At 35.4% G+C, this 23961-nt stretch overlaps 1 protein-coding gene across 8 annotated transcripts in view; it reads right to left on the bottom strand.

Moving 5' to 3' along the window:
- Positions 1-23961, bottom strand: part of PPFIA2 (PTPRF interacting protein alpha 2) — a 463512-nt gene that overhangs the window by 371371 nt on the left and 68180 nt on the right. For 4 of the 8 annotated variants that reach the window (XM_029954962.1, XM_029954964.1, XM_029954965.1 and 1 more), the window contains exon 4: positions 11564-11617. The exons of the other annotated variants lie outside the window; for them this stretch is intronic. In XM_029954962.1, the coding sequence (XP_029810822.1) occupies positions 11564-11617 (54 nt within the window). The remainder of the gene's footprint in view (positions 1-11563; positions 11618-23961) is intronic. 8 annotated transcript variants of the gene reach the window in all.

Genomic DNA, 23961 nt, shown 5'->3' with positions numbered 1-23961 from the left:
ATTCCATTACTTTTCCAGTCTCAAGTGAAACTATCTTCACTTCAAGTAAACCCCTCCTTCACCCCACCTTGTCATTAATAGCTATAAATGTCATGGTCTTTCCACAATGTAAATGACTTTATTTAATGAGCTGAATTCAATTTAAATGAGTAACTGCATACAGATAACAGATATAAATAAATACCAACATCATTTTTCATCCATCCTTGCGATTGCATATGCTTTGTCATATACTCCCTACTTATGTCCAACTCCTTGAGCTTGAGCATATTCATTATAATAAAAGTCTTATTTTGAATTTTAAGACTGTTTCAGGTCAAATCATTCTAATACAGCCTTGTATCAAAACTTCAGTTTCTTATTCTACTCAACTGATCACTCCAACTTAGGACTGAGGAACTCATATTGGGAAGAAGGAAATGATTCTTTTTTTTTTTTCACCTATTTTCTATCTTCTTCATAGATCTTCCTTCTAGGTTAGGGGAGGGATGTGAAATAGATAATAGACAAAAAAAAGGGCCAAGTCTTATATGATTGGTGACTTAGATATGGCAGGTGCCTAAATATTAATTTTTTAATTGGAATTCATTAGCGAATTCTCTGGACATTCTCCCATGGGGATGTCCCATGCTACACAGATCATTGACAGAAGCATTTTGTTATCTGCTTCATGACTAACCACTTGCCTCCCCTCACATCCCGGTATCCATCTTTGGCAGAATATTTGACATTCTCTAATTCTTAATACTGGGTCCCATTGTAGTAGAAAGTAGTCATTTTAGGAAGGGCTCCATTATCCTTCCACCTCATCAACCCGGTCCATGGGAAGCTCATGCATCTTTGACACAACAAACTCTGGTTGTAACAGCCACTCCTATTTAGACCCCTTTCCATTGCCCTGACTTAGGATATTTCTAACCATGCTTCAGCCATCCAAGTTTATTAGATAGGAAGCAAATACCTAATTTTGTGGTTATGCACATCCCCATATTCTAAGTGATACACATTAATTTCTTTTTCTCCTTACTTTACATCTATTCCGTGGAACCATGTATTGAATAAATATCCAAACATGCAGGTGCATTGGGTCCTTCTCTGAGTCACTGTTTTGGGCTCCCCTTCATTTGATTTAGGAGTAGCACACCCTTCTCTCTTTCACAGGGTAAAAACCCTGCCCCTATAGCAGATATTTTGCTGACTCCTCTCTGGTCATCTCTCAGAATCAAGGTGATGATTCACAGTGGCAGGACTGATATTACTGTAATGATTACTTAGTAAGTCTGTGGTGAGTATGTCTAGCACTTCACCATAGACTGAGGATATTTATCATTAATGGTATATGTTTTGGGGCTTTAAAGTAATATTTTTGAATCAACAATGGAAGTTTCTTTTTTTTTTTATCTTTTATACTACATCTCCTTTATTTTCCTCCCTTATACTAAAGTTTTCAATACTTGGTTCACAGTTTCACCTTCTGAAGATCCTTTAGCCTTACTACTCTTGCTTCATTCATTTATTCATTTAAATGTTCCTGAAGGCCCACTATGTTCAAAGCATTGCAAATGTGGCTGTAAGCCAGACAGAAACATTCTCCTTTCAAGGGGCTCATTACATATAGTGATAGCAAACAAGATAAATATACAGTATCCAAAATATATCCTTCTGGCTTTATATTGCTGTTATTTTTCCCAGTGGTCAATATTTGAATTTATCCATGAGTCTCACCTTTTTCCCCACCAAAAAGTTGTACCAATATTGTTTTTGTAAGGTTTTTATTCTCTGCTATTTTAATTCTTACTACCACTAACATAGACTGAAGTATACCTGTATAATCTCACTACAGAATTATTATAACATTCTTTTCTCTTTTTTAGTGTTTTATTATTATTTTTGAGAGAGAGAGACAGTGTGAGCAGGGTAGGGTCAGAGAGCATGGAAGACACAGAATCCAAAGACATGCGCCACGCTCTGAACTAGCTGTCAGCATAGAGCCTGATGCGGGGCTCAAGCCCACAAACTATAAGATCACGACCTGACCCAAAGTCAGACACTTACAACTGAGCCACCCAAGTGCCTCTATTATAACATCTCTTTCCCCATTCAGTATTCTTCTAGTAATCATTTTAAGCACACAAATGAAATCATATAAATCATGTGCTTAAAACATGTTTGTTCTTATTCATTCATTCATTCATTCAGCAAATCTATACTGAAGAATTCATATAACAGGCTTTATTTCTAGATCTTTCAAAGTAACAGTGAACAAAAGAGACAAAGATTCTAGCCATATAGTTTCTATTCTAGTTGAAGAACACTATCAATAAACACATAGAGGCAAGGAAAAAAAAATACTGGGTGTTTACAGAGGATCTCTCTGTTAAACCAGCATTTTAAGGGAAACCTAAAGAAAATGAGGGAATAAGCCATGGCAATATCTGGGAAGGGAGCATGGCAGACAGAAGAAATAATAGCGAGTGTTTGCTTAGGTAAAGGGTAGCAAATTGTTAGTACAACCAAAGTGGAATGACCTATGGAAAAATAAAAAGGTGGATGAGTTCCGATAGGCACTGTAATGAGAGAAGTCATGAAGGGTCTTAGAAGCTACTTCACTAGCTTTGGGAATTTTATTCTGATGGGAAACCAACAATGATTCAAGCCTAGATGTGACATGATCTGACTTTAACAAGCTTATCCTGCTTGGTTCACTGAGCATATGCACATGAGAAAGAGTGGTGACTTTGACAAGGCCACCACAAGTGGTGGTTCTGTAGGGGTAGTGAGAATTGGTTGGATTCTAGATAAATTATGAAGATAGAACCTATAAAATGACTCTAGGTCTTGATTTTTTTTTTGAAATAGTAGCCATTAACTGATATGGAGAAACCTGCAGGCAATTTGTAGAGAGCAACAGAGCTGATCAGAAGCTCAGTTTTTAATTTATCATGCTTTAAATTCCTTTTTTGAGTGTATAACAGGATATGTCAAATACTTAGTTGGATACACAGTCTCAAGTTCAGGGAATTTATCTGGTATAGAGATGCAAAATATTCAGTCATCAGTTCTAGATGGCGCTTAAGCTATAAAATAGGTTGGGATTATCAAGGGACTTAATGCAGTAAGAAAGATTGCAGGATTCACAGAAATGATCCGTCCTGCACTGGTCTCAGTGTCTTGATGTCCTCAGTCCCTGTGAGCCTCATTCCCTCTGTACTCACCCACTTCCAAGACCACAGCCTGGATCTTACTAGCACCCTACAATGTCTGGGTCCCTGAAATACTTAAACCAAGCATCTTACTCTCTCACCATAACCGTTTATCCTTTTTCCTACACCCACTACAACTATTTTTCAAATTTATTTAGAACTTCAAATCCTCTTGTTTTAATCAATCCCTTCTTTTCTTCACTACAATTCTTATTAAGCTTAGATTGAATGGCATCTTTGCCAACGTTCTCAATTATCTTGCCCCACTGGCCTTCCATTGCAATGGTCTGCAGAGCAACCTGAAATTACAATGCATGTAGGCATTCTCCCCTCCAACACCTGAGCTACAGAGCACAGTTCTAAAAACAACTTTGAATCACATCTAACCACTACAAATTCACTGCCTAAGTTTAATGGATTACAGTCCCACTAATCCATCTGTGGTTTACATAGTTCTCCCATAATCCATAATGGCTAGATAATCTTCTCTGTATTACAGAAATTCCTTATCCTATTATATTTTCTGCTACTATTAGCTAATTAGCACCTTTATACTTTGTGGGGAAAATAAAAGCCATTAAATGGAAACTTTCAACTTCTTAAGACCTCCACCTGTGAATGTTTTTTAGTAACATATTTCTAAAAACAATCGTTTCTTTCTCACTGATTTCACATTTGAAGACACATTGCTCCTTCTTCATAATATGTGCTGGAGTCCATCCTTTTTTGCCTCACCTTGTGCTCTATCCATTACTTTCTCTTTTCTTGGTAAATTATTCTCACTTTTTAGGGGCTTTCCGTATGTTTCAACACACTCAGCCTCATATTCTATATCGGCTATATTCCTTCCCACTTTTCATAACCAAGCTCTTTGAGATTGTTTTCTCTAGTTGCTGAATTCAAGTCTTCTTTTCCATTTCATTTTTCAGGTCACTGGAAATTTGATTCTACCTAAGTTAATTCCATTAAAATTACTCTCACCTAGAACACTTTTATCTTCCTGTTGCTAAATAAAATGGGCACTCTATTCTCCTTGAACTCTCAACATCATGAAACTCCTAATAACCCTTTTCCCCACTTTCTCTTGACCTTAGCATTTTTGATTCTACAGCTTCCTGGTATTCCTTCCTTGCACCCATTTCTGCTCTTTGTTGAGGCATATTTTCCCTCTGATCTTTCCCTTTCTTCTGATCATTACTTAAATTCTTTTCCTCTAAGGTTTACAATAAACTCTCTTACCTTTTCACTTAGAATATATTTTTTGGAGGTAACTTCATCAACTCCAATGGCTTCAATTACTGACTATTCTACATGCCCAAATCAATGGTTATAAATGAGATCTCACCTATAATTCCAAACTCATTCATACATTCCTGACACTGTCAGCTCAAATTAATGTGTCCAGCCTGAACGTATCATCTCTCCTCCCAAAGTGCTCTACCTCATGGTATATCTTGTTTCTATACATGGTACTTTCATTCACTCAATTGCTAAAACAAAAACTTCAAAAGTCAGTCTTGACATCTCAGAAAGTCTCATTCTCCCCTCTCTGAACAACCCCTTATTCCTGAGTATTCACTGTGTCCTTACTGAGTCATCAATCAGTCCATTCCTCTCCGTTCTCTCTGCTACTTTATAGGTTCATATTAATCATTCAGTGTTTTACTCAAAATGTTGACATTCTCCTGAGATATTGCCTTCTATTAGTTTTATAATTCAGTGGGATAGACACACACACACACACACACACACACACACACACACACATTCCAATTATATTATCTGTCTTTTGGATGACTGCAAGAGCCTTTCACTTGTCTCCCTGCTTTTTAGACTTTTATCTAAATCACTCTCCAAGTGGATTAAAAAAAAAAAAAAGTTTGACAGAACTGATTAAATGATCTCCTGTTCAAAGACTTTAATGATGTTCTTCATGGTCCTGACTATAGAGAACAAATTCCTTCCATTAAATTTCTCATGTCTTGCTCTGGCCTAACCTAGCCTTTTATATTCACCAGTACCTCCAACACTCCAGCTTATTTCATACTCTAACCACAGTAAGTTATTTTCACTTTTTTTGATCTATGCACACACACAGTGTCATGCCCCACTCTCCTCAGTTGGCAACTTCAACTTATCCTGTAATTATTAAGTTAGCAAGTATATTCTTCTATTCATCTTCCTTGATTTGCCAGCCCCTTTCACTTCTAACAATCACATTATATGAATTATCTTACTTATTTTCATTTCATCCAGTGTTTATTTACATTGTAGTTGTTTTTACCAACCTGTCTACTCCACTATACTGTAAGATTCTGAAGTGAAGAACCGTGTATTGTACACATCACTGTATTTCCAAAACCTAAATGAATGTCTAACACATACTGTACACTCAAATAGACACTGAATTTTAAAAAAATAAAGAATAAACGCATGTAATATGGTAATATAAAGTTTAGGTTGAAATAAATTATATTAAATCACAATTCAGATTTATGTTTTTTATTCTCTTATCTTTTGAAGCAAGTAAGTAGAATACTGGCATTTTTTAATAGTCAAATTAAAACTGGTTTTGGAGACTTTAAAATTTTAAGACCATTTACAACTTGAAAAATATATAACCTTGTCTAAACAGCACCCTCAGGAAAATTAATTTGTTTCATATTCAATGGAGTGTTTACCCAAATTGCTACAAACCATCACAAAGACATTTAAATGAGAACAGAAAGTACAAAAATATGGAATGTACAATTCTGGGTCTTTAGTGAAGAAAAATTAATAAAGCTTGAGAATGTTCAGGACAGTGTACATATCAAACCCAGGTTTATGGATTAGATGGGTATCCGCTTATTCACCACACTTTAGAAATAAAAAGAACTATTAGCATTTTGATAAAGGAAACAGAATAGTTAAAAGTACTAAGTTCTGTAAGAAGAAAATTTATAAATTCTGTTGCTCCAAAGTAATAAACAGAAAGAAAAACAGGGAAGAAACTGTATAGACCCAGCTTTCTGCTAAGTTCTGGATGAGGCAATGAGGTAGACTTAATTCAAACCCTGATACTAGCACTCTGAAATATCATGACATTTCCACATTCAACCAATGTGTATGTCACAGTGAAATATGTTCAGAAATGTGTTTTGTGTGCTCTAGGGTTTGTTTCACATCACTATTATATTTTGTCCATATTGACCCTTAAAAACACCAGAAATGATAAGAAAGTAAACAGCTAATTAATAATCAGACATTTCTTAAACCAGATTACAAAGAGAAACCTTCTTCATTGTGTATGTTAGTCTGGATGGGTCTACTGCCATTAAACTTAAGTCTTGTGGCCAACCTGGGCTACTAAATTCTAGCTGCAGATTAGAACTAGCCCATAGTATGGGACAAATCCTGGTTCCTGAGTGGGGTTGGTCAACACCTCTGGGTCTGGCTCATGGGCTAGACAGTGACCCATCACCATACTGGCTCCACATGAGCCTACCAATCACAGCTCTCCAGATACCAACTGCAGCGAGTATATTTGTCTAGGAGTATTTATGCTTTGTCCCCAGTCTTCAGTATCCAAAATCCTCTTGGCTTTCTGAAGCTGAGTTGTTTAGACCTTATCCTGGATTTCCTACATGATGCCTGACCACGGATCAATCTGGACACCCTGACAAAAACCTTCATCATATTTTTACATTTTAATATAATTATTTAAACATTAAAACACCATGAAGGGATGTTGTGCCTTGTCAAGTGCTTTACCCGCATCTATTAAAATTATTATATACTTCTTACCCTTTCTTTTATTAGTGTGGTATATATCACGTGGATTGATTTGAAAATACTGAACCACCCTTGCAACCCAGGAATAAATTCCACTTGATCATTGTGAATGATTTTTTAAACATATTATTGTATTTGGTTTGTTAGTATTTTATTGAGAATTTTTGCATCCATGTTCATCAAGGATATTGGCCTGGAGTTTTCTTATTTACCTGGCTTTGGTATCAGGGTAATGCTGGTTTCATATAATGAGTTTGTAAGTTTTCCTTCTGTTTCTATTTTTGTGGAACAGTTTGAGTAACTCTTCTTTAAATGTTTGGAAGAATACGCCTGTGATGCCATCTGGCCCTGGACTTTTGTTTATTTGTTAGGAGATTTTTTTTTTAACTAAAAAATTGTTTTATCTTCTTTATAATGGAACTTAACATCTGCCCTGGGTGCCCAGCCCACCTGGTGGTAGAAACCTTAATGGTGGAAATCTAGTCAACTGACTGCCTTTAATTCCATGCACACATCTGTCATGTGTTTGATTTAGAGTTTTATAGGGACAGTTTTGATTACTGATTCAATTTCTTTGCCAGTTATTGGTCTGTTCAAGTTTTCTATTTCTTCCTGTTCAGTTTTGGTAGTTTGTATGTTTCTAGGAAATTATCCATTTCTTCTAGGTTGTCCAATTTGTTGGCATTTAGTCTTTCATAATATTCTCTAGTGACTGTATTTTTACAGTGTTGGCTATTATTTTTCCCTTTTCATTTGTGATTTATTTGAATCATTTCTCTTTTTTTTTATTAGTTCTGGTGAGAATTTTATCAGTTTTATTACTTTTTTTCAAAGTACCAGCTCCTGGTTTCATTGATCTGTTCTATTTTTTTTTAGCTTCTATATCTTTTATTTGTATTCTAATCTTTATTATTTCCTTCCTTCTCTAGCTTTAGGCTTCCTTAGTTGTTCTTTTTCTAGCTCCTTTAGATGTAATATTAGGCTATTTATTTGAGATATTTCTTGTTTCTTAAGGTAGGCCTGTATTTCTATACACTTCCTGATGTTTATAGCAGCATTATCTATAATAGCCAAATTATGGAAACAACCCTAGTGTTTATCAATTGATGAATGAATAAAGAAGATGTGGGGTATACATACACACACACACACACACACACACACACACACACAGGACTATTTCTTAGCTATATAAAAGAATGAAATCTTGGCATTTGCAATCATATGGATGGATCTAGAAAGTACTATGCTAAGCAAATAAGTCAGTCAGAGAAACAGACTATACAGACTAGAAAACAAACTATAGAGAACAAACTGCTAGTTACCGGGGGAAGGTGGGGGTGGGGGTGGGCAAAACAGGTGATGGGGGCTAAGGAGGGCACTTGTGATGAGCGCTGGGTGTTGTATGGAAGTGTGGAACCACTATATTGTACAACTGAAACATAAACTGTATGTTAACTATACTGGAATTTAAATAAACACAAGAAAAAATTTAAAATACTATGGCAAATGGTATATAAAAAGCACTATTTAACTTAATGATATTTTTACCCTTTAGATTTTAACTGTCTATTTTCTTTCACCTCATTTTTATATGTAAATATGTTATGTTTTTATACTAGAGGTTAACTTGTGATCTAATTTTTGTGAATGAAAAATATGCTAAATATAGACTATGTCTGAAACAGTTTTTTAAAGGCAGTTTTAAGGTACTATTAAACTGTTAATATATTTCTCAATGATAGTTTTTTTAAGATAACTATGTGATTTGGAAAAATCTGTAAATTCTACCTAGTGAACCAATTAATTTTCAGTTTCTGAATTAAAAAAGAATCCTCTTAAAATCCTTTTCAGAGGAAGAATGCCATCATAACTGTTACCTATTACTAAACTCTTACTCTAAGTTTCTAAGTCTATTTAGAAGTTGAGACAGCCTTGCTACTAATGAACAACCTTACAAACCAAGACTAAAGTCATTTGGCACTACTAACTGCTTGCTTTTCTTGAAGCTAGATCATTCTGAAAGTTTCCTGTTAGACCTATGAGTGCAAACATATGGTATCTGTCCTTCTCTGCCTGACTTATTTCGCTCAGCATGACACCCTCAAGGTCCATCCACTTTGCTACAAATGGCCATATGTCATTCCCTCTCATTGCCATATAGTACTCCATTGTGTATATATACCACATCTTCTTGATCCAGTCATCAGGTGATGGACATTTAGGCTTACATTTAAAGACATCCTTGAGCTTTCTGTTATACTGGTAAAGAAATTATTTCGCAGCTCTGCACCACTGTGATGGCACTGTAAGATGCCATTCATTCAGCTCTTTATACATTCTGTTTAATGAGGGGGGCGGTAAAGGACCTTGAACTTCTTACCGATAAAAATTTCATCATTGACTGATTTTGGTAATATATTGTAAACACGCAAATGACATAACTTTAGAAATGGACAGTAGTATTTAGATGATCTATCATAAAGATGTTTTTTAGAAAAAGGAAATATTGGATAAAACTTCAAATGGATTTAAGTTATAATTAATATAATCTGACTTTCAGTTTTCTAACTTGAAGGCAAAAACAACAGCTCCATTCAAAGTCTTATTCTTTTTTTTTTTAATTTTTTTATTATTTTTTTTACTTTATAAAGTTTCATATTTTTTTTAAATGACTGAAGTAACACTGGATACTATAACCATTTCACCTCAACTCAGACTGCTTTATATAAGGCTTATATGGGACTAAAAATGATTTTATTACAGAGCATCGAGTAATATATTCTAGATAGACCTTTAACAATGGGGTGGGGGGAATACTAAATTTATGTGTACTGTTAACCCCCTAATTGGATTGCCTAAGCTCTTATGTACTCTAAAATCTGCATGATGTTTTCCATTCTTTAAAAAAAAAAAAAAAAAAAAAAAAAAGCATAGTCATGGAATTTCTGAAAATACAGGCAGCAGTATGAAATATCCAACATCATGGTAGGGCATGACCAGGAGAGAATATCTATCTTCACAATATTATAAACTACACACACACTTCACTTTTTGCAACTGGGAATGAACTTGATGAAACTTTCCTTCTGTACACCAGCATTCCTGTCTGTGATCTTTTTTCCCTGCAAGGAGGTTCTTTCAACAACTAGGCTTTAAGCCCACCCAATAGTCCGTATTTAGAAAATGTTTTCTTGAAAGGATATGATTAACTTATTTTAACATACAAATAATGAATACGATTTTAATCACCCCTTGCAGAAAAGAGGTGTTTAATTTTGATTTGAGCCAGGAACAAATCTTTTTAAAACCAACTAATCTTCAATTGTAAAATTCTTTTAGGAATCAGTGGACATGTGAGGGTGAGATTTGGAAGGAAATGGGTTTACTCCTCTAATAAAAGTTGAATGCTATATATCGAACACCATGCCAGGCAGCAGGGTGAAATTACATCATGTAAACAGTCACCTACACTACTTGAATACAGGGCTGCCCGTAAATCCTGTCACAATATACTCGCTGGCTGACTTACATTTCTTCTTGCTTTATGCTGTAATGTCATAGGGTCAGGGACTAAATATAAGCAGCTACCTGAAGACAATACATTTTTTCCTGCATAAATTCAGACACTGAAAATGTGTCTGATGGGAAAGAACTAAAATATGTTGTTTAGCCTACTTTAGGAGTAACTCGATGAAGATTAGACAACATCATGGACACATGAGGGAAACACGAGAGAAAGAGATGCCATTGAAAGTTGTCTTTGAGCACCTCACTGATGTTTCAATGTGATTATGCACTTCACCCAGATCCTAGATACCTAGGTGAAGTATAGCTAAAATTGATGACAGTAGGTTCTGTGTGTTCTGCATTAAACCTCACAGTGCCAAGTGAAAAGCAGGGATTGAAATTTATGCATTGATTCTCTGCTGAAACAGACTGAATCTTAGTACTTAGATATACACCATGAACTCATGTTTGTACTTCAAACATGAACTCACATAAATGTTATTTTAATCAATTATTTCTGAAAGCAGGTATCAGAGAAAGGACCAAGATATTCCAATACTAGATTAACAATCTCTTCATATTACTTAAAAATAATAATCCTTTAAAATTTCAGAACACTTTTTCTAATTTTCCAGAAGCTTCCCAGATAAGGTAGAAAAGAAACGGCAATATCGAAAACCAATACTGTTGATAAAATGAGCTTATAAAAATTTTTTTCTCAGTAACTAGAAAATATATTACAACCCAAATCATACATTCATATTTAGAATGGCAAACCCTTTCCTCAAGTCCCAAAAGTTCTGGTGTAGTCCATAGGACATAAAGTATTTACATATTCTAACGATTTTACTCTTATTTTTAAAGTCGGTACACAGAGATAATTTTATGAGATATTAAAACTTTTAAAAATACCAACACCTAAAATCAAGTTCACGCTTTTGTATTAGTTACGGCAATAGCTAAAAATTTCAAAAAGGTATCTATATCACAAACTGTATACAAGTAACTATCTCATGATCTGGTGTGTATGTAATTCAATTCGTCAATAGTTAAATTTAATGAAGAATCTAACTTACCGGCGGCTCAGCCCCTTTAGAACCAGTCAGCCCTCCTGTTAGAGATTCGATATCCTGAAAAGGGGAGAGGTGTTGATTGTAAAATGCTACTCAACAGCACGGAGACTTTCCCAATCCCATAGTGTAATATTTTCTTTAGCTACAAAGTTAGGGCACACAGCTACATTTGTTTCCTTTGTTTTGTTTTCAGACGGTCTTGCACACTGTAATAGTACACAAATAGCCTATTTCTAAAAATCTAGATATTTCCTCTAATTCTGCACACTCTGTAAAAAGAAAAACATGTACACAGACTACTCCTGAAATATGGAAGAAGAAGAAGAAGAAGAAAAAAAAGGCTAGGCTCTAGGTTGGAAATCAGATGTTTTGTTCCCTAAGGTGTTGAAATGAGGACAGAACAGAAAAAGTAATTTTAATAAAACTCCAATTTAACATATTATTTGCAAGAATATAAATCCCATGGAAAATGCTGAACCTATAAAATTTTTAATTATCTAGAGTCCACTCTATCACTGTACTTGGAAGATAAAGCTATTAAAAAAAGATTAGCTATTATTTTACAAGGACTGATTTCAAATCTTGAATCAGTAACTGTAGAAGATCATGCCTGAGTAATGATTATATTGTCAAAGGTATAAACGGAGAAACAGGTGACGCTGTGACAAACTGGAGCATATGTGCCCATTGACAGGTACAAATACAGCTCCACCTTGGTTGCAGGACTTAGCTTCCAGAGTTACTAACCATGTGACTTTTTCAAAAGCTAGAATTCCAGATTTTTAACTAAAATCTCTCAGGATTTTAATGCTTGCGACAGTTGTATTTTTAAATCACATCCCCATGCCCCACAGTGAAAAACAAAACCTGAACCAAAACTGTATGCTCAAAGGGGGCTGGATAGGAGTCTGGGGCTATGCTGAAGAGTTCTACTTCTTGATCAAAGTTTCTTGGCTGTAATCCTGGTCACTTATCTGTTTGCTTCTAGTTGAAAGGATAGGGATAAGGAACATGGGAAATACAGTTGCAGTAAGAAGTCAAAGATGAAAAATAATGGAGTCAAGATTGAAGGGAAAAAGATGAATACCTATGATCAGGGAAATAGCTAATTTCTTTATACCATTAAGAAGATTTATGCTACAAATTCATTTGTGACTTAATCACATTATTTCTCTGATCTCTCAAAAATAGGGAATCCTAACAAAAACAAAATGAAACAAAAATCATGGGGCTGAAATGAGCATGTGATGACAATATTAGACAACATTAAAGGCAGGATAGGGAGAAGAAAAGAATGGCTGATGGAAGTTTCTACCACAAGAAGCTGACTTTGAACAGGAACTCAATGGGTGATGAATTTCTATATGCATATTTTATCAAGGGCCATAAATGAGAAGGCAACCACAAGGAATACTTGTGAAGAAAATTATTAAGTTGTTTTCACTGTAACAAATATATCATATATATTTTTCCCTAGTCAACATCCCTTTGAGGAACTTCCGCTCCCTCACTCTCGCTCCCAAAGAAGCTTAAAAAAACTGCTTCCAATGACAGAAGTCTTATGGAATACTTCCAATGTGGATTTGGAAAGATATAATGGTAGGGTCCAAGTCCTTGATTCTAAAATTTGGGCAAAATATTTGAAACTAAGATGTTCTCGCTGCCTGCAACTTTTCATTTCTGGGTCTCAAAAACAGAAAGATCCCAATTAATATGCCTGCATTGTTAAGTCTACTTGAAAAGGCTCTACCTCTCCATCTTGCTGAAATTCTTTATTTCAATACCATGCACACCATAAACAATTAAATCATTTAAATTATTAGAAGGTTATCTAACATGTTCTTTAACATTCCCATTAAATCATCTAAGTAATCTTATGTTCTTAAATAATAAAAGTAAAGTATGAAACACTTATAAACTGGCAAACATTTTTAATCTAAAGATAAAATAGAATTTTTAAAACTGTTTTAAAATTTCATGGAATGAACTGACAACATTAGGCAGCAAAGTAGCTAAAATACTAGATAAACAGAAAATAAAACACACAGCTGTTGCACTGTTTATAAGTACACCTGTTATGACTATCACAAAACACAAAGTTCTATTCATATGAAGTTATTCACAAGTACATTTAAAATGAAAGAAAATAATGGTAAGAACATTTTGAGCTAATATATACCTTTCTAAATAGCTATATCAAATACATTAAAGATAAACATTTCTGATGTCATTATCAGAGAGATAACAGAGGAACTGAATCAATTTGAAGTAGTTTAACCATTTATTTAATGCATTACCATGCTTTTATTTTTTATTAACATTTATTTTTGAGAGAGAAACAGATCCAGAGTGCAAGTGGGTGAGGGACATCGTGAGGGGGAGATGCAGAATCTGAAGACAGGCTCCAGGCACTGAGCTGTCAGCACAGAGCCCCATGTGGGGCTAAAACTCATGAACTGTAAGATCATGACCTGAGCCGATATCAGACACTTGACCAGCTGAGCGATCCTGGCACCCCTGCATTGCCACGTTTTTTAAAAATTATATCTGAAGATTTTTTGCTATCATAAATATGAAGATCTCTTGCTATCTTAGATAAATTGAGCCAATTTTCAGATTCCTAAAATTTTAAGCCTTTCATGATAGTTATCATCTCCAGAAAAATTAAGCAAAAATAGAATTTAGAAGATGAATTCAAAAGGCATTGGTATTTATGATTTCTAACATTTGAATTAAAGCACACTAGGAACTCATTGCTTTTAACAGGATCTACAGATGCACACTCTTATTGTTTATTCATTTAAATAAAAAATGATTTTTTGAGCTTATATGCTATTTTGCATACAAATAGAAAAAAGTGTCCTACTTGGACAGATGCCCATATTAAACATGGCTTACATATCACTTGATGCAAATATAAATTTTTCAGATGTGAATAATGAGCATAAGAGCACGTGAATTAATTTATGTTGTAAAATTAAAAGGTGAAAAAAATAAATCCTTTGAAGAACACTGATCATAACTAAAAGTAAGTCCAATTTTTTATTGTTGTTGAATACTTTGTCAGCAAAATATAACTTAAATCCTTAACAAATCCATCTACCTTGTTACTTAGATATCTTTTTTATAGATAACAACAAAAGTACATCAAAAAGTAAAAAAAAAAAAATTGACTTCCTAGAGACTTTTTAACTTACGATTTTAATAATGTTTGACTAAAACACTGAAAACAAACTGACTTTTTAAAAACAGTTAAACAGATTTATTTAATTATATTATATACCATGTTCACTTAGATTTAATAGCTTCATTTAGATCTAATAAAATATCTACTACTTAAACATTTAATACATACCAGGTAAATGCTTTATAAACATTAACACTATTATAGTCTTAGAAGGTACTTATTCCTTTTCTTATTTAAGATGTTAAATAGTTTATATAACTTACCCAATGTCATATAACTGTTAGGAAGTGGTGTTAGAAACATATTTGTAGGACTGCAAACCTGTGTTGTTTAATACCAGTCATGGGAAAAATAGCTTTACCCTTGCATTCTGGTTACCTTGAACATATTCTCATGGGCCATATAGGCAGTTAAATAACAGGCTGGCCTAACTCTTAGTGGAACGCCCTGTCGGCCTCCTGAGAACATGTCAAGGTAGTCTTAGAAAGCGCTTCTTAGCTGCTTCTCATTCGCCTGTCTGGCACCAATGAGGCAGGGAACTTTCCACCTCACTCTTCCCCACCCTAGATCCATTTGCAGGCTCTAAAACTGCTTAGGTGCACTATGGAATTGGTTCCCCCAAGTTGTCTTCTTCCTCCTTGTAGTACAGCTGTCATCTGGTCCACCCAATGTAGTGTTGTCCTATGGGACAAGAGACCAGGCCAGCTATAGAGTGAGGTAACGGGTATGTCTAGGGTACACAATTTAAGGAGGCATTCATTCTGAGGGTCACACAAGTACTGACCCGACCCTGCATGTGCAGGGTCCTGACAGTGAGTGCCTCCTTAAATTTTGTCCCTTAGGAACCTTATTCTTATAGTCCTCCAAAAGCTGGGTTGGCATCTGTACAATCCAAGGAATCGATGACTCCTTAAATTTTGTTCCCTAAGCACCCCACCAGTCTCACCTAGTCCTGATCCTCCTAGAGATATGGAGAGTTAACACCGTAGTGACCTTGGTTATGCTGTGTGTTTCCCAATTAAATTTATAAAAATATGCCAAGCCAGCTTCATGCTTGCCCACATGCTACCGCTAAGGTACCATTGCTGCTTAATGCCAGTATTCCACAGCCTCCACCATATGCATTGCTATCATCTACTAAGAAAGAAATGACTAGGATCCTGCACTGTATAAACAATTTTATTTCTTAAAACAATTTCAGATAATGAAAGTTTCACTTGTCCTGCAAGGTGCCAAATACCTAAGCAACATCATTAGTCCTTGATGCAGGCCATGAAAGGCAGCCTCTTCTAATGCAGGAGGGCTCTGCTCCTGGCTAAGCCGAGGCTGCCTCATGAATCAGAAGTCTCAAGTCTTGGGAAGGTTGAGCTGCAAGAGCAGTGATTAGTGTCAGAGTTCTAAGAAGCGTGAGATTTGAGGGCAGCCTGCACCCCAAATATCACATTGGGACAGGTTAAATAAACTCCACATTGTGCTGCATGGAGGCTGTTGATTACCCAGATGCCCCCTCCTCCCCATGATCCCCTTCTCCAAGAGTGGACTTATTGTCCCCCTTGACAGACACTTTGAATAACGGAGCTTAGGGATTAATCATGTGGTTTTCAGTGAACGTCACTAAGTTTGATGTTTAAGTCCTGCTTCTCCTGCATAGAGATGGGGGAAGAAAGAAGATTTTGGAACTGAGGTCTCTCTCAGGGCTATTGCCATATCCTTATTTTTATCCCTAAAGAGAAAATAACTGGATTCAGCCAGTTATGGTCAAAGAAAAGATGTTAAAATAGCTTGTGTATCAAATGCATTAAAAATGAAGAAAATTAAATTCTAAATAATCCACTGAATCTAACATTGCACATGCCATAAGACCCAAAATATCTTAAAATCTACACTTATTTAATATCAAAATTTCAAAAAGTCACTTTACATAATATAAAAATACTTAAAACATATAATATTGCTGTCAGCTACTGATATTTTAAAATTTGGCTTAAACATATTTAAAATTTGGGACTATTTTAGAAATTGTTTCAGGTAAAGTGATTCAGTATCAATGCAGAGTGCATTGTAGTGCATTAAAATAATCTATCAAAAATGTATCAGCACAGTAAAATCAATAAAACAAAGATATCAACCATTTTCACTGAATGTTTAGATTTAAAATTTGCGCCAAGGTATTTAAAAGGACTTAATGAGGCATTTTATGTTCGTAAAGAAGCTTACAAAATGTATATATTCAAAATATCAAAATTAAGCATTTCTCTCAAGCATTTTACAGAAAAATTTCTCAAAAGTCCCTCATCTCTCATTCTTTCATCAGGCAGTTTTTGTCACCACTGTTTCACTGCAACCCTCTTAATAAGCCTGCCATTAACATTCAGTTGGCTGAATCACGTAATCTTTAAGCCACATTTCACAAAGCGGACTGCTCCACCTTCCTTCAAATACTTTTCCTCTTGGTTTCCATTTAGTTTCACCCTCTATCTGATTGTATTTGGTACCATGGCTTTAAATATCATGTATGCTAATGAATTGGGAGATTATATTTTCAGTTTCCTCTTGTCCTCTGATTTGCACACTGCCTACCCCAATCTCCGCCTGGATGTATTATAGCCATTTAAAGTTTAATAATGCAAAATCAAACTTGACTCCCTCTTCTACCCCTCCCACAAATTAAGTTCCCATCCCAGTGCTCTCCATCTTGACATCACCTTTCATCCAGCTTCTCAGAAAATCCTCCCAATTCTATCTTTAAAAAGTGGCTGGACTTTGACTATTTCTTACCATATACATTCCTACCATCCTCTTTCCTTGGACCATATCAATGATATTTCTCCCCTGAACTAAAGAAATAGCTTAACTCTTGTCTCTGCATCTTTCCATGTCTCCTCTTCCCCCACATATTCCCCACACAGCAGTCAGGACTATTCATTTAAAATGTATATTACGTCAGACTCATCCCTTCATCCAAACTCCCTGGTACATTCCAATTAATTCTAGAATAAAACACAAATTTATTGCCACGTACTGTAATGTCTTCTAGTGACCTGGCCATTTCTCCGATATCCTTTTGCTATTATCCCACTCTCTCATGCCACCCAGTCACACTGACCCCACTGTTGTTCCAAAAACAGTCCAAATATGCCTCTTATCTCAGAGTCATCTTTGCATGTGCTTCTCATGCTTAGAAATGCTCATTTCCTAGATATCCTCTTAATTAACTCACTCTATCAGATTTCAGTTTAAGTATTAAAATCTCAAACAGACCTTCCCTGTCTAAATCAGTGAAAGTTCCACCCAGAAACAAATGTCAAACTCAAAAACTTCATAAAAGAGCGTTTAATAAAAGGATGCTTTATAGAGGTTGTGGATGGTTCCATGGATCCAGGAGAATAGTGAAGCACGGGGATTAGTAACAGCTGGAAGTTTTAACCAACCCTAAATCCAAAGAAGATAAAAGAACAATGTTGTCAAGAGCCCCATAAAGAGTGAACACCCCCCATCACTCTCTAGAACAGCTTGCCACACTCTAGGAGCTCAATAAATACGTTTTGAATGGATGAATGACTGACTGACTAAATAAAGCACAAGATATCATTTTTATACACAAAATAGCTGAGGCTTGGAGTATAGAAATGATGAAGAATTTCTCATTTTTGTATAAATATATCAGTTTGAAAGATGGCTCAAGGCAACAGTGTTTGCACAACCCATCTTTATAGAATGCCTGAATGAACAAACTAATGAATGACTTGCCCAAGATCAAACAGCTGGTAAATTCTGGAAACAACTTTTGAAATCCCAAGTGTTATAACCCCAAGCACCATGTACATTTTTCCATTATACATCATTGATGAGACATCCTCCTAAAGCAAAAGGCACTCAACTCTGTATTATCTTAAGGCAATACATTTCTATATATCCCAGAATTTCTAGTTCATAAGAAGGAAAATATACAAAATGATTTAATAGATAATAAACAATGTATTAAACTTATCTTCTGGTGAAATACTTCTCATACTTCAAATTAAAGACCTGACACCTCAATCATTATACAGGCAATGCTTGAAAAGTTGATCTAATATTTATCCTTAGCAATAATAGTTCAAATGCATTAAACTACAAGTCCATAATGTTTTTATGTAACATCTCATAGTATGCCGGATCACAGCCCTGGGAAAGAGTAATAGAAGAAAAAAATTTTTTAAAAATCATTCAGTCTTTCACACGATGCTTAATGGAAACAACCTTCATTGCAGAACAGCATCTCCTTGAGGCAAGCATCCAAATAATGAAGCTGAGTTTGTTAATGAGGCATCTTTCTCTACCAGACTTAAGCTGTTAGTGTTTCCTTGGCAACTTTACAGGGCCTGAGAGGCAGAGAAGAAGCAGAAAACACACACAACCAGTTTTATAAACCTCCTTTCCTACAGAAGCCAGAAAAAGCCCCATGTAGTCATTCTTTGAAATTAAAAAAAGAAAGATATCTATACTTTTATTTTGACCACAGTCCAGCCCAAATATGAATGTTTCATGAGCCACACAATTAATTAGTTCATAAAAGAATAGGGGCAACCTGAATGGCTCAACTGGTTAAGCGTCCGACTTTGAATCAGGTCATGATCTCAGTGTTCATGGGTTTGAGCCCCATATCGGGCTCTGTGCTAACAGCTCAGAGCCTGGAGGCTGCTTCAGATTCTGTGTCTCCCTCTCTCTCTCTGCCCATCCTCTCCTTCTGCTCTGTCTCTCTCTGTCTCTCAAAAATAAATAAAACTTAAAAAAAAAAGAATGATTAAGAGGTGTCTGGGTTGCTCAATGGGTTAAGCATCTGACTCTTGATTTTGGTTCAGGTCCTGATCCCAAGGTCATGAAATGAAGACCTGCATCAGGCTCCGTGCTGAGCATGAAGTCTGCTTAAGATTCCTTCCTTCTCCTTCTGCCCCTCTTCCCCACTTGCTCTATCTCCCCATCTTTCTAAAAATATTTTAATTTTTTTAAATAAAAAAAAAAGAATGATTGAACCTATGTTGTGACTGAGGCACTGTGCTGAACATGAAGAGCATGATGGTAAGTAAGTCAAAGGCATAGCTTTCAAAGAGTTCTGAGTCTGGTAGGGAGTCAGAATGACGACAATGTAGTCAGTATATGTATATTGTACACATAATAACCACATGGCATCACACAGAATTTCATATATGGCGTCTAGAGGCTATGACATGCTTTCTCAGTTCAAGGACCTGTTCAGTCAAAGAGTATGTCAATCTAAGAGTAAAAGGAGATCTTCCAGGCTAACAACATGAGGAAGAATTCTGAGAAACAAGGTGTTCAAATTATACTATTTAGATGTTGTAGTAGATTTTATAGGGTGACAATAAGTGTGATTATTTCATGTTGCCAAAATTGTTTTTGATTTTGAATGCATACTGGGTAAGTTTGTCCTAAGACCTTGGCTGGATAACAAGGTAACACTTATTGAGCACTGACTACACCAGACACAGTATAAACAGCTCTCCTGCCTTATTAAATAGCATCTTCGCTCTGTTAGCTGTTATTTCCATCATTTTTAAGATGGAAGAGCATCTTCACAAAATCACACAGCTAATAAGTGGTCAGATATAGATAGGCTGATTCCAAAGGTAATGACTTCTAACAATTATGCTCTCTTAAATAAGTGGAGGTGTGAGGGGAAATGGAGAGGACTTTTTGGCATGCCACATAATGACTTGGGAGAAAACATATCTATTCTATTCAATTCAAGCTTTCAAACAGAGTTTTTCCAAGGTGAAGTAGATCGTCTCTTATGGGAAAAAGAATATCCTTGTTTGACCTAAAGATATGAGAGTGAATGCCCTTGAATTTAGAAAAAATAAATAAAAAAGTAAAATTCCAAAGACTTTTGCCATATATTTTTAATTTCAAAGTATTGTCCTCAAACTCACATCTAAAAAGGAAATCTAAAATGTCTCAAAGACACAATTGTGCTAGTGCTGCATGGAACAGGGTTTTCTAAAGAAAGTACCAAAGGGCTTTAAGGTTCTGCCTTTTCCATGAAATGCCTTCTCTGAAACGACTTCTCTGAAACGCTTTCCTTTATGAATTTTTTGTGTTACTATTTCCTTTTCTATTCCCTTCCATATGGCTGAAGTGATAAAGGGAATCTTTTGCTGAATCCTGACTCGGTCTCTGTCAGCTCCTCTTTGCCAAATTGTATACATTGATGTATCCTTGTAACCTCAGACTCAACATGTCCAAATCAGACATCATCTCCTCTCCTCCTATGTAATTACTATGGTCAACTGCCTCCCATTCAATTTCTTCCCCCCAGTGCTTACCTTATTGGTCCTTCCAGTAAACATTCAGTTGCTCAATCTGGATATCTGGAGGTTCAATAAAGTACCACATCCTGGTACTTTGGTATATACCAAGTACACCAAGACAGTTGACTTTTCCTTCTAAAATATCTGCTCAGTTCAATCTATTGCCTACTTTTAATAACTACTGCATTCACTGCCTTAGTTTAGAACCTCATTTTATTTTTCTCTCAATGCTTGCCTACTCCAAAATAGTGTATTTTTTAGTTATTTTTTCCACTCTCACACTCATACAATCTTGTCTACTGAGAAATGGTTCTCTAAGAGTGGTCTAGGGACCAGTAGCATCAGAGTCACCCAGGAATTTAGAAATGCATTTTCTTGGGCTTTATTCCAGTCTTACTGAATCAGAAACTCTGTGTTTAAACAAACCCCCCCAAGTGAGTTTGATGCAGGCTAAAGTTTGGTAACCACTACTCTAGAATGATGTGTTTGAAATACAAATATATGTAGATTATTCCCAAACTCAAAATTCTTACTAGAGCCCCCACTGTTCTTAGGAAGAAAAAATATCAGGTGCATTTATGCATGAGGTCTTTCATTGTATCATTATGGACTACTTTTCTCATCTTACCTTTCACCACTTCCTCAAAAGAATCCTTATACCCTTATTGTAATGAATCCTGTACTGCCTTTGTTGTGTCAAGTGTTTTCCTACTTCTATGCTTCTGCACCACAGATACTACTGCCTAGAAAGCCACCTCCCTCCTCTGGATAGATCTTCCCTTTTGAAATCCACTGCAGGCATCACCTCCTCTCAGAAGACTTTCCCGAGTCCCTCAAATTAAACTAATGGTCCCACTGTCATCCCCAGCATTCGGAACCTAACTCTGTCACGAATTTACTACGCTATTTTGGAGTTGTCATTTTACTCATGTCTTCCCCATTCATTTGACAGTTAAATCAGCTCAATGCTGTACTTATTACCTCTGTGTCCTACTAAATTACCACAAAACACAACAATAAATGTTAGAGGAATTTGATGACTTTACGTTGAATTTAGCTTCCTATGAATTCCTCCTGCAAGGAGAGGATGAGCTGACTGGCTGACATTAGTGCTTGAGACCGCTTTGAAATGCACATTTTTCTATAATAATAGGTTTTCATTCTTACTATATATTTGTTTCATTAGTGTAAAGCAACCGTTGAGAAGCTGATTATATTTGAGTTTATTGCAGAAATTGAACCTCTTGATGGGAAGACTGATGATCAGATATTTTCATTAACACAACAGAGGCACCCTCACAAGAGACACTGCCTGAGCCCTTCAATTATACCTCAAGTCTGCAAAATGCAACACATAGGGAAGAAGAATACTTTAGTGATAAGGAGAAAAGGATCAAGCCTACGTTCACTAGTTACTAGCTGTGTGAACCTGGGCATATTTCTTTATGTTCCTCATGTAAAATAAGTCAATCTATGTACTAGTACTTATAATTGTGACTGTTTATGGAAAGTTACTTATTGATAATGTACAATAAATTTTCAATTAATATTAGTTATTACTATACATGAAATAATCCATCAACAAATTAGATTATAAACAAGTATAATAAAGATAGGTTATCAACACAGATTACATGATATATGTTGAAATAGATATGGATTAGAATACATATAGATAAGACCCAGATTAATTCAAGCTATAAATCTTCATTAAACTTACAGAATCTGTTTCCCTGAAAGGCAAAAGATCCTAAATTCTATATTTTACCTCCTCAATCCACCCTATAGGTTTTCAGGCATTTTTATGGCTTTAGTTATTATAAATTTTTCACCATTAGTTTTAAACATATAACTTTTATTCTTCTTACTAAGATTTGAGCAATCTTTTTGCTCTAGAATTGTTTACTGAATAAAATTCATACTATGAAATTAAACACAATTTATTCCTCTTTCAGAGTATGTTATCTGACATCACATATTTATGTACCATAGTGGGCAGCTTTCAGCCAGTTCAATATGTGTTATGGCAACTGAGAGAAAAGATCCAACATTGAAAAGAGGATATCGATGTTATACTCCTAGATACACATAATTTATGGGAGATGTAGCTATCAGCCTTTGTTGCCTGAATCTCAGAGACTCAATTACTGTGATCTTAGTTTGCAATTAAACCTCTAATTATACTTAGTCTTCCCCTATTAGACACAAAACACAGCTAGGAGAAAATACAGTAACTTACCCTTTTAAAGTATCCAGTTTTATTTCTAACTGAAGAGCCTAAAATATTTTCTGGGTTAAAAAAATTAACTGGAGATTATCCTATCTAAGGGATTTTTAAAAATACATCTATCCTGGGGTGCCTAGGTGGCTCAGTCAGTTAAGCATCCAACTTCAGCTCAAGTCATGATCTCATGGTTTGTGGGTTCAAGCCCCGCGTTGGGCTCTGTGCTGGCAGCTAGCTCAGATTCTGTCTTCAGATTCTGTGTCTCCCTCTCTCTCTGACCCTTCCCAGTTCATGCTGTCTCCCTCTCTCAAAAATAAATAATAAAAAGTAAATAAATAAAATATATCTAGCCTTCCAACCACTATTACCTGCAATTTCATTACAGGTACACTAAAGGACCTTAACACCATTTATCATTTTGACTTATAAATAACTGCAAGAAAGAATTGCTTGTGAACGGAAAACTAAACCACAGCAAATTATTTATTTAAAATATGTGTATATTAGACAGATAATTCTAATAAATATTTATATATCTCTCTCTCTTACTATATTCTCAGTATTAGGCCACTTAACATTAATAGTTTTTAAGGTAATCATGAGAAGCTGGCAAGAGAGCAAATAAAATCTTGTCAAATACAAGTTCGCATCTGCAGAAAGGTTTGGCATGGGACTGTCA

The sequence above is a fragment of the Suricata suricatta genome, chromosome 10 (assembly GCF_006229205.1).
Source record: "Suricata suricatta isolate VVHF042 chromosome 10, meerkat_22Aug2017_6uvM2_HiC, whole genome shotgun sequence".
Taxonomy (NCBI): domain Eukaryota; kingdom Metazoa; phylum Chordata; class Mammalia; order Carnivora; family Herpestidae; genus Suricata; species Suricata suricatta.
Note: the sequence above shows the minus strand (reverse complement) of the source record. Positions and strands in the feature narration are given on the sequence as shown.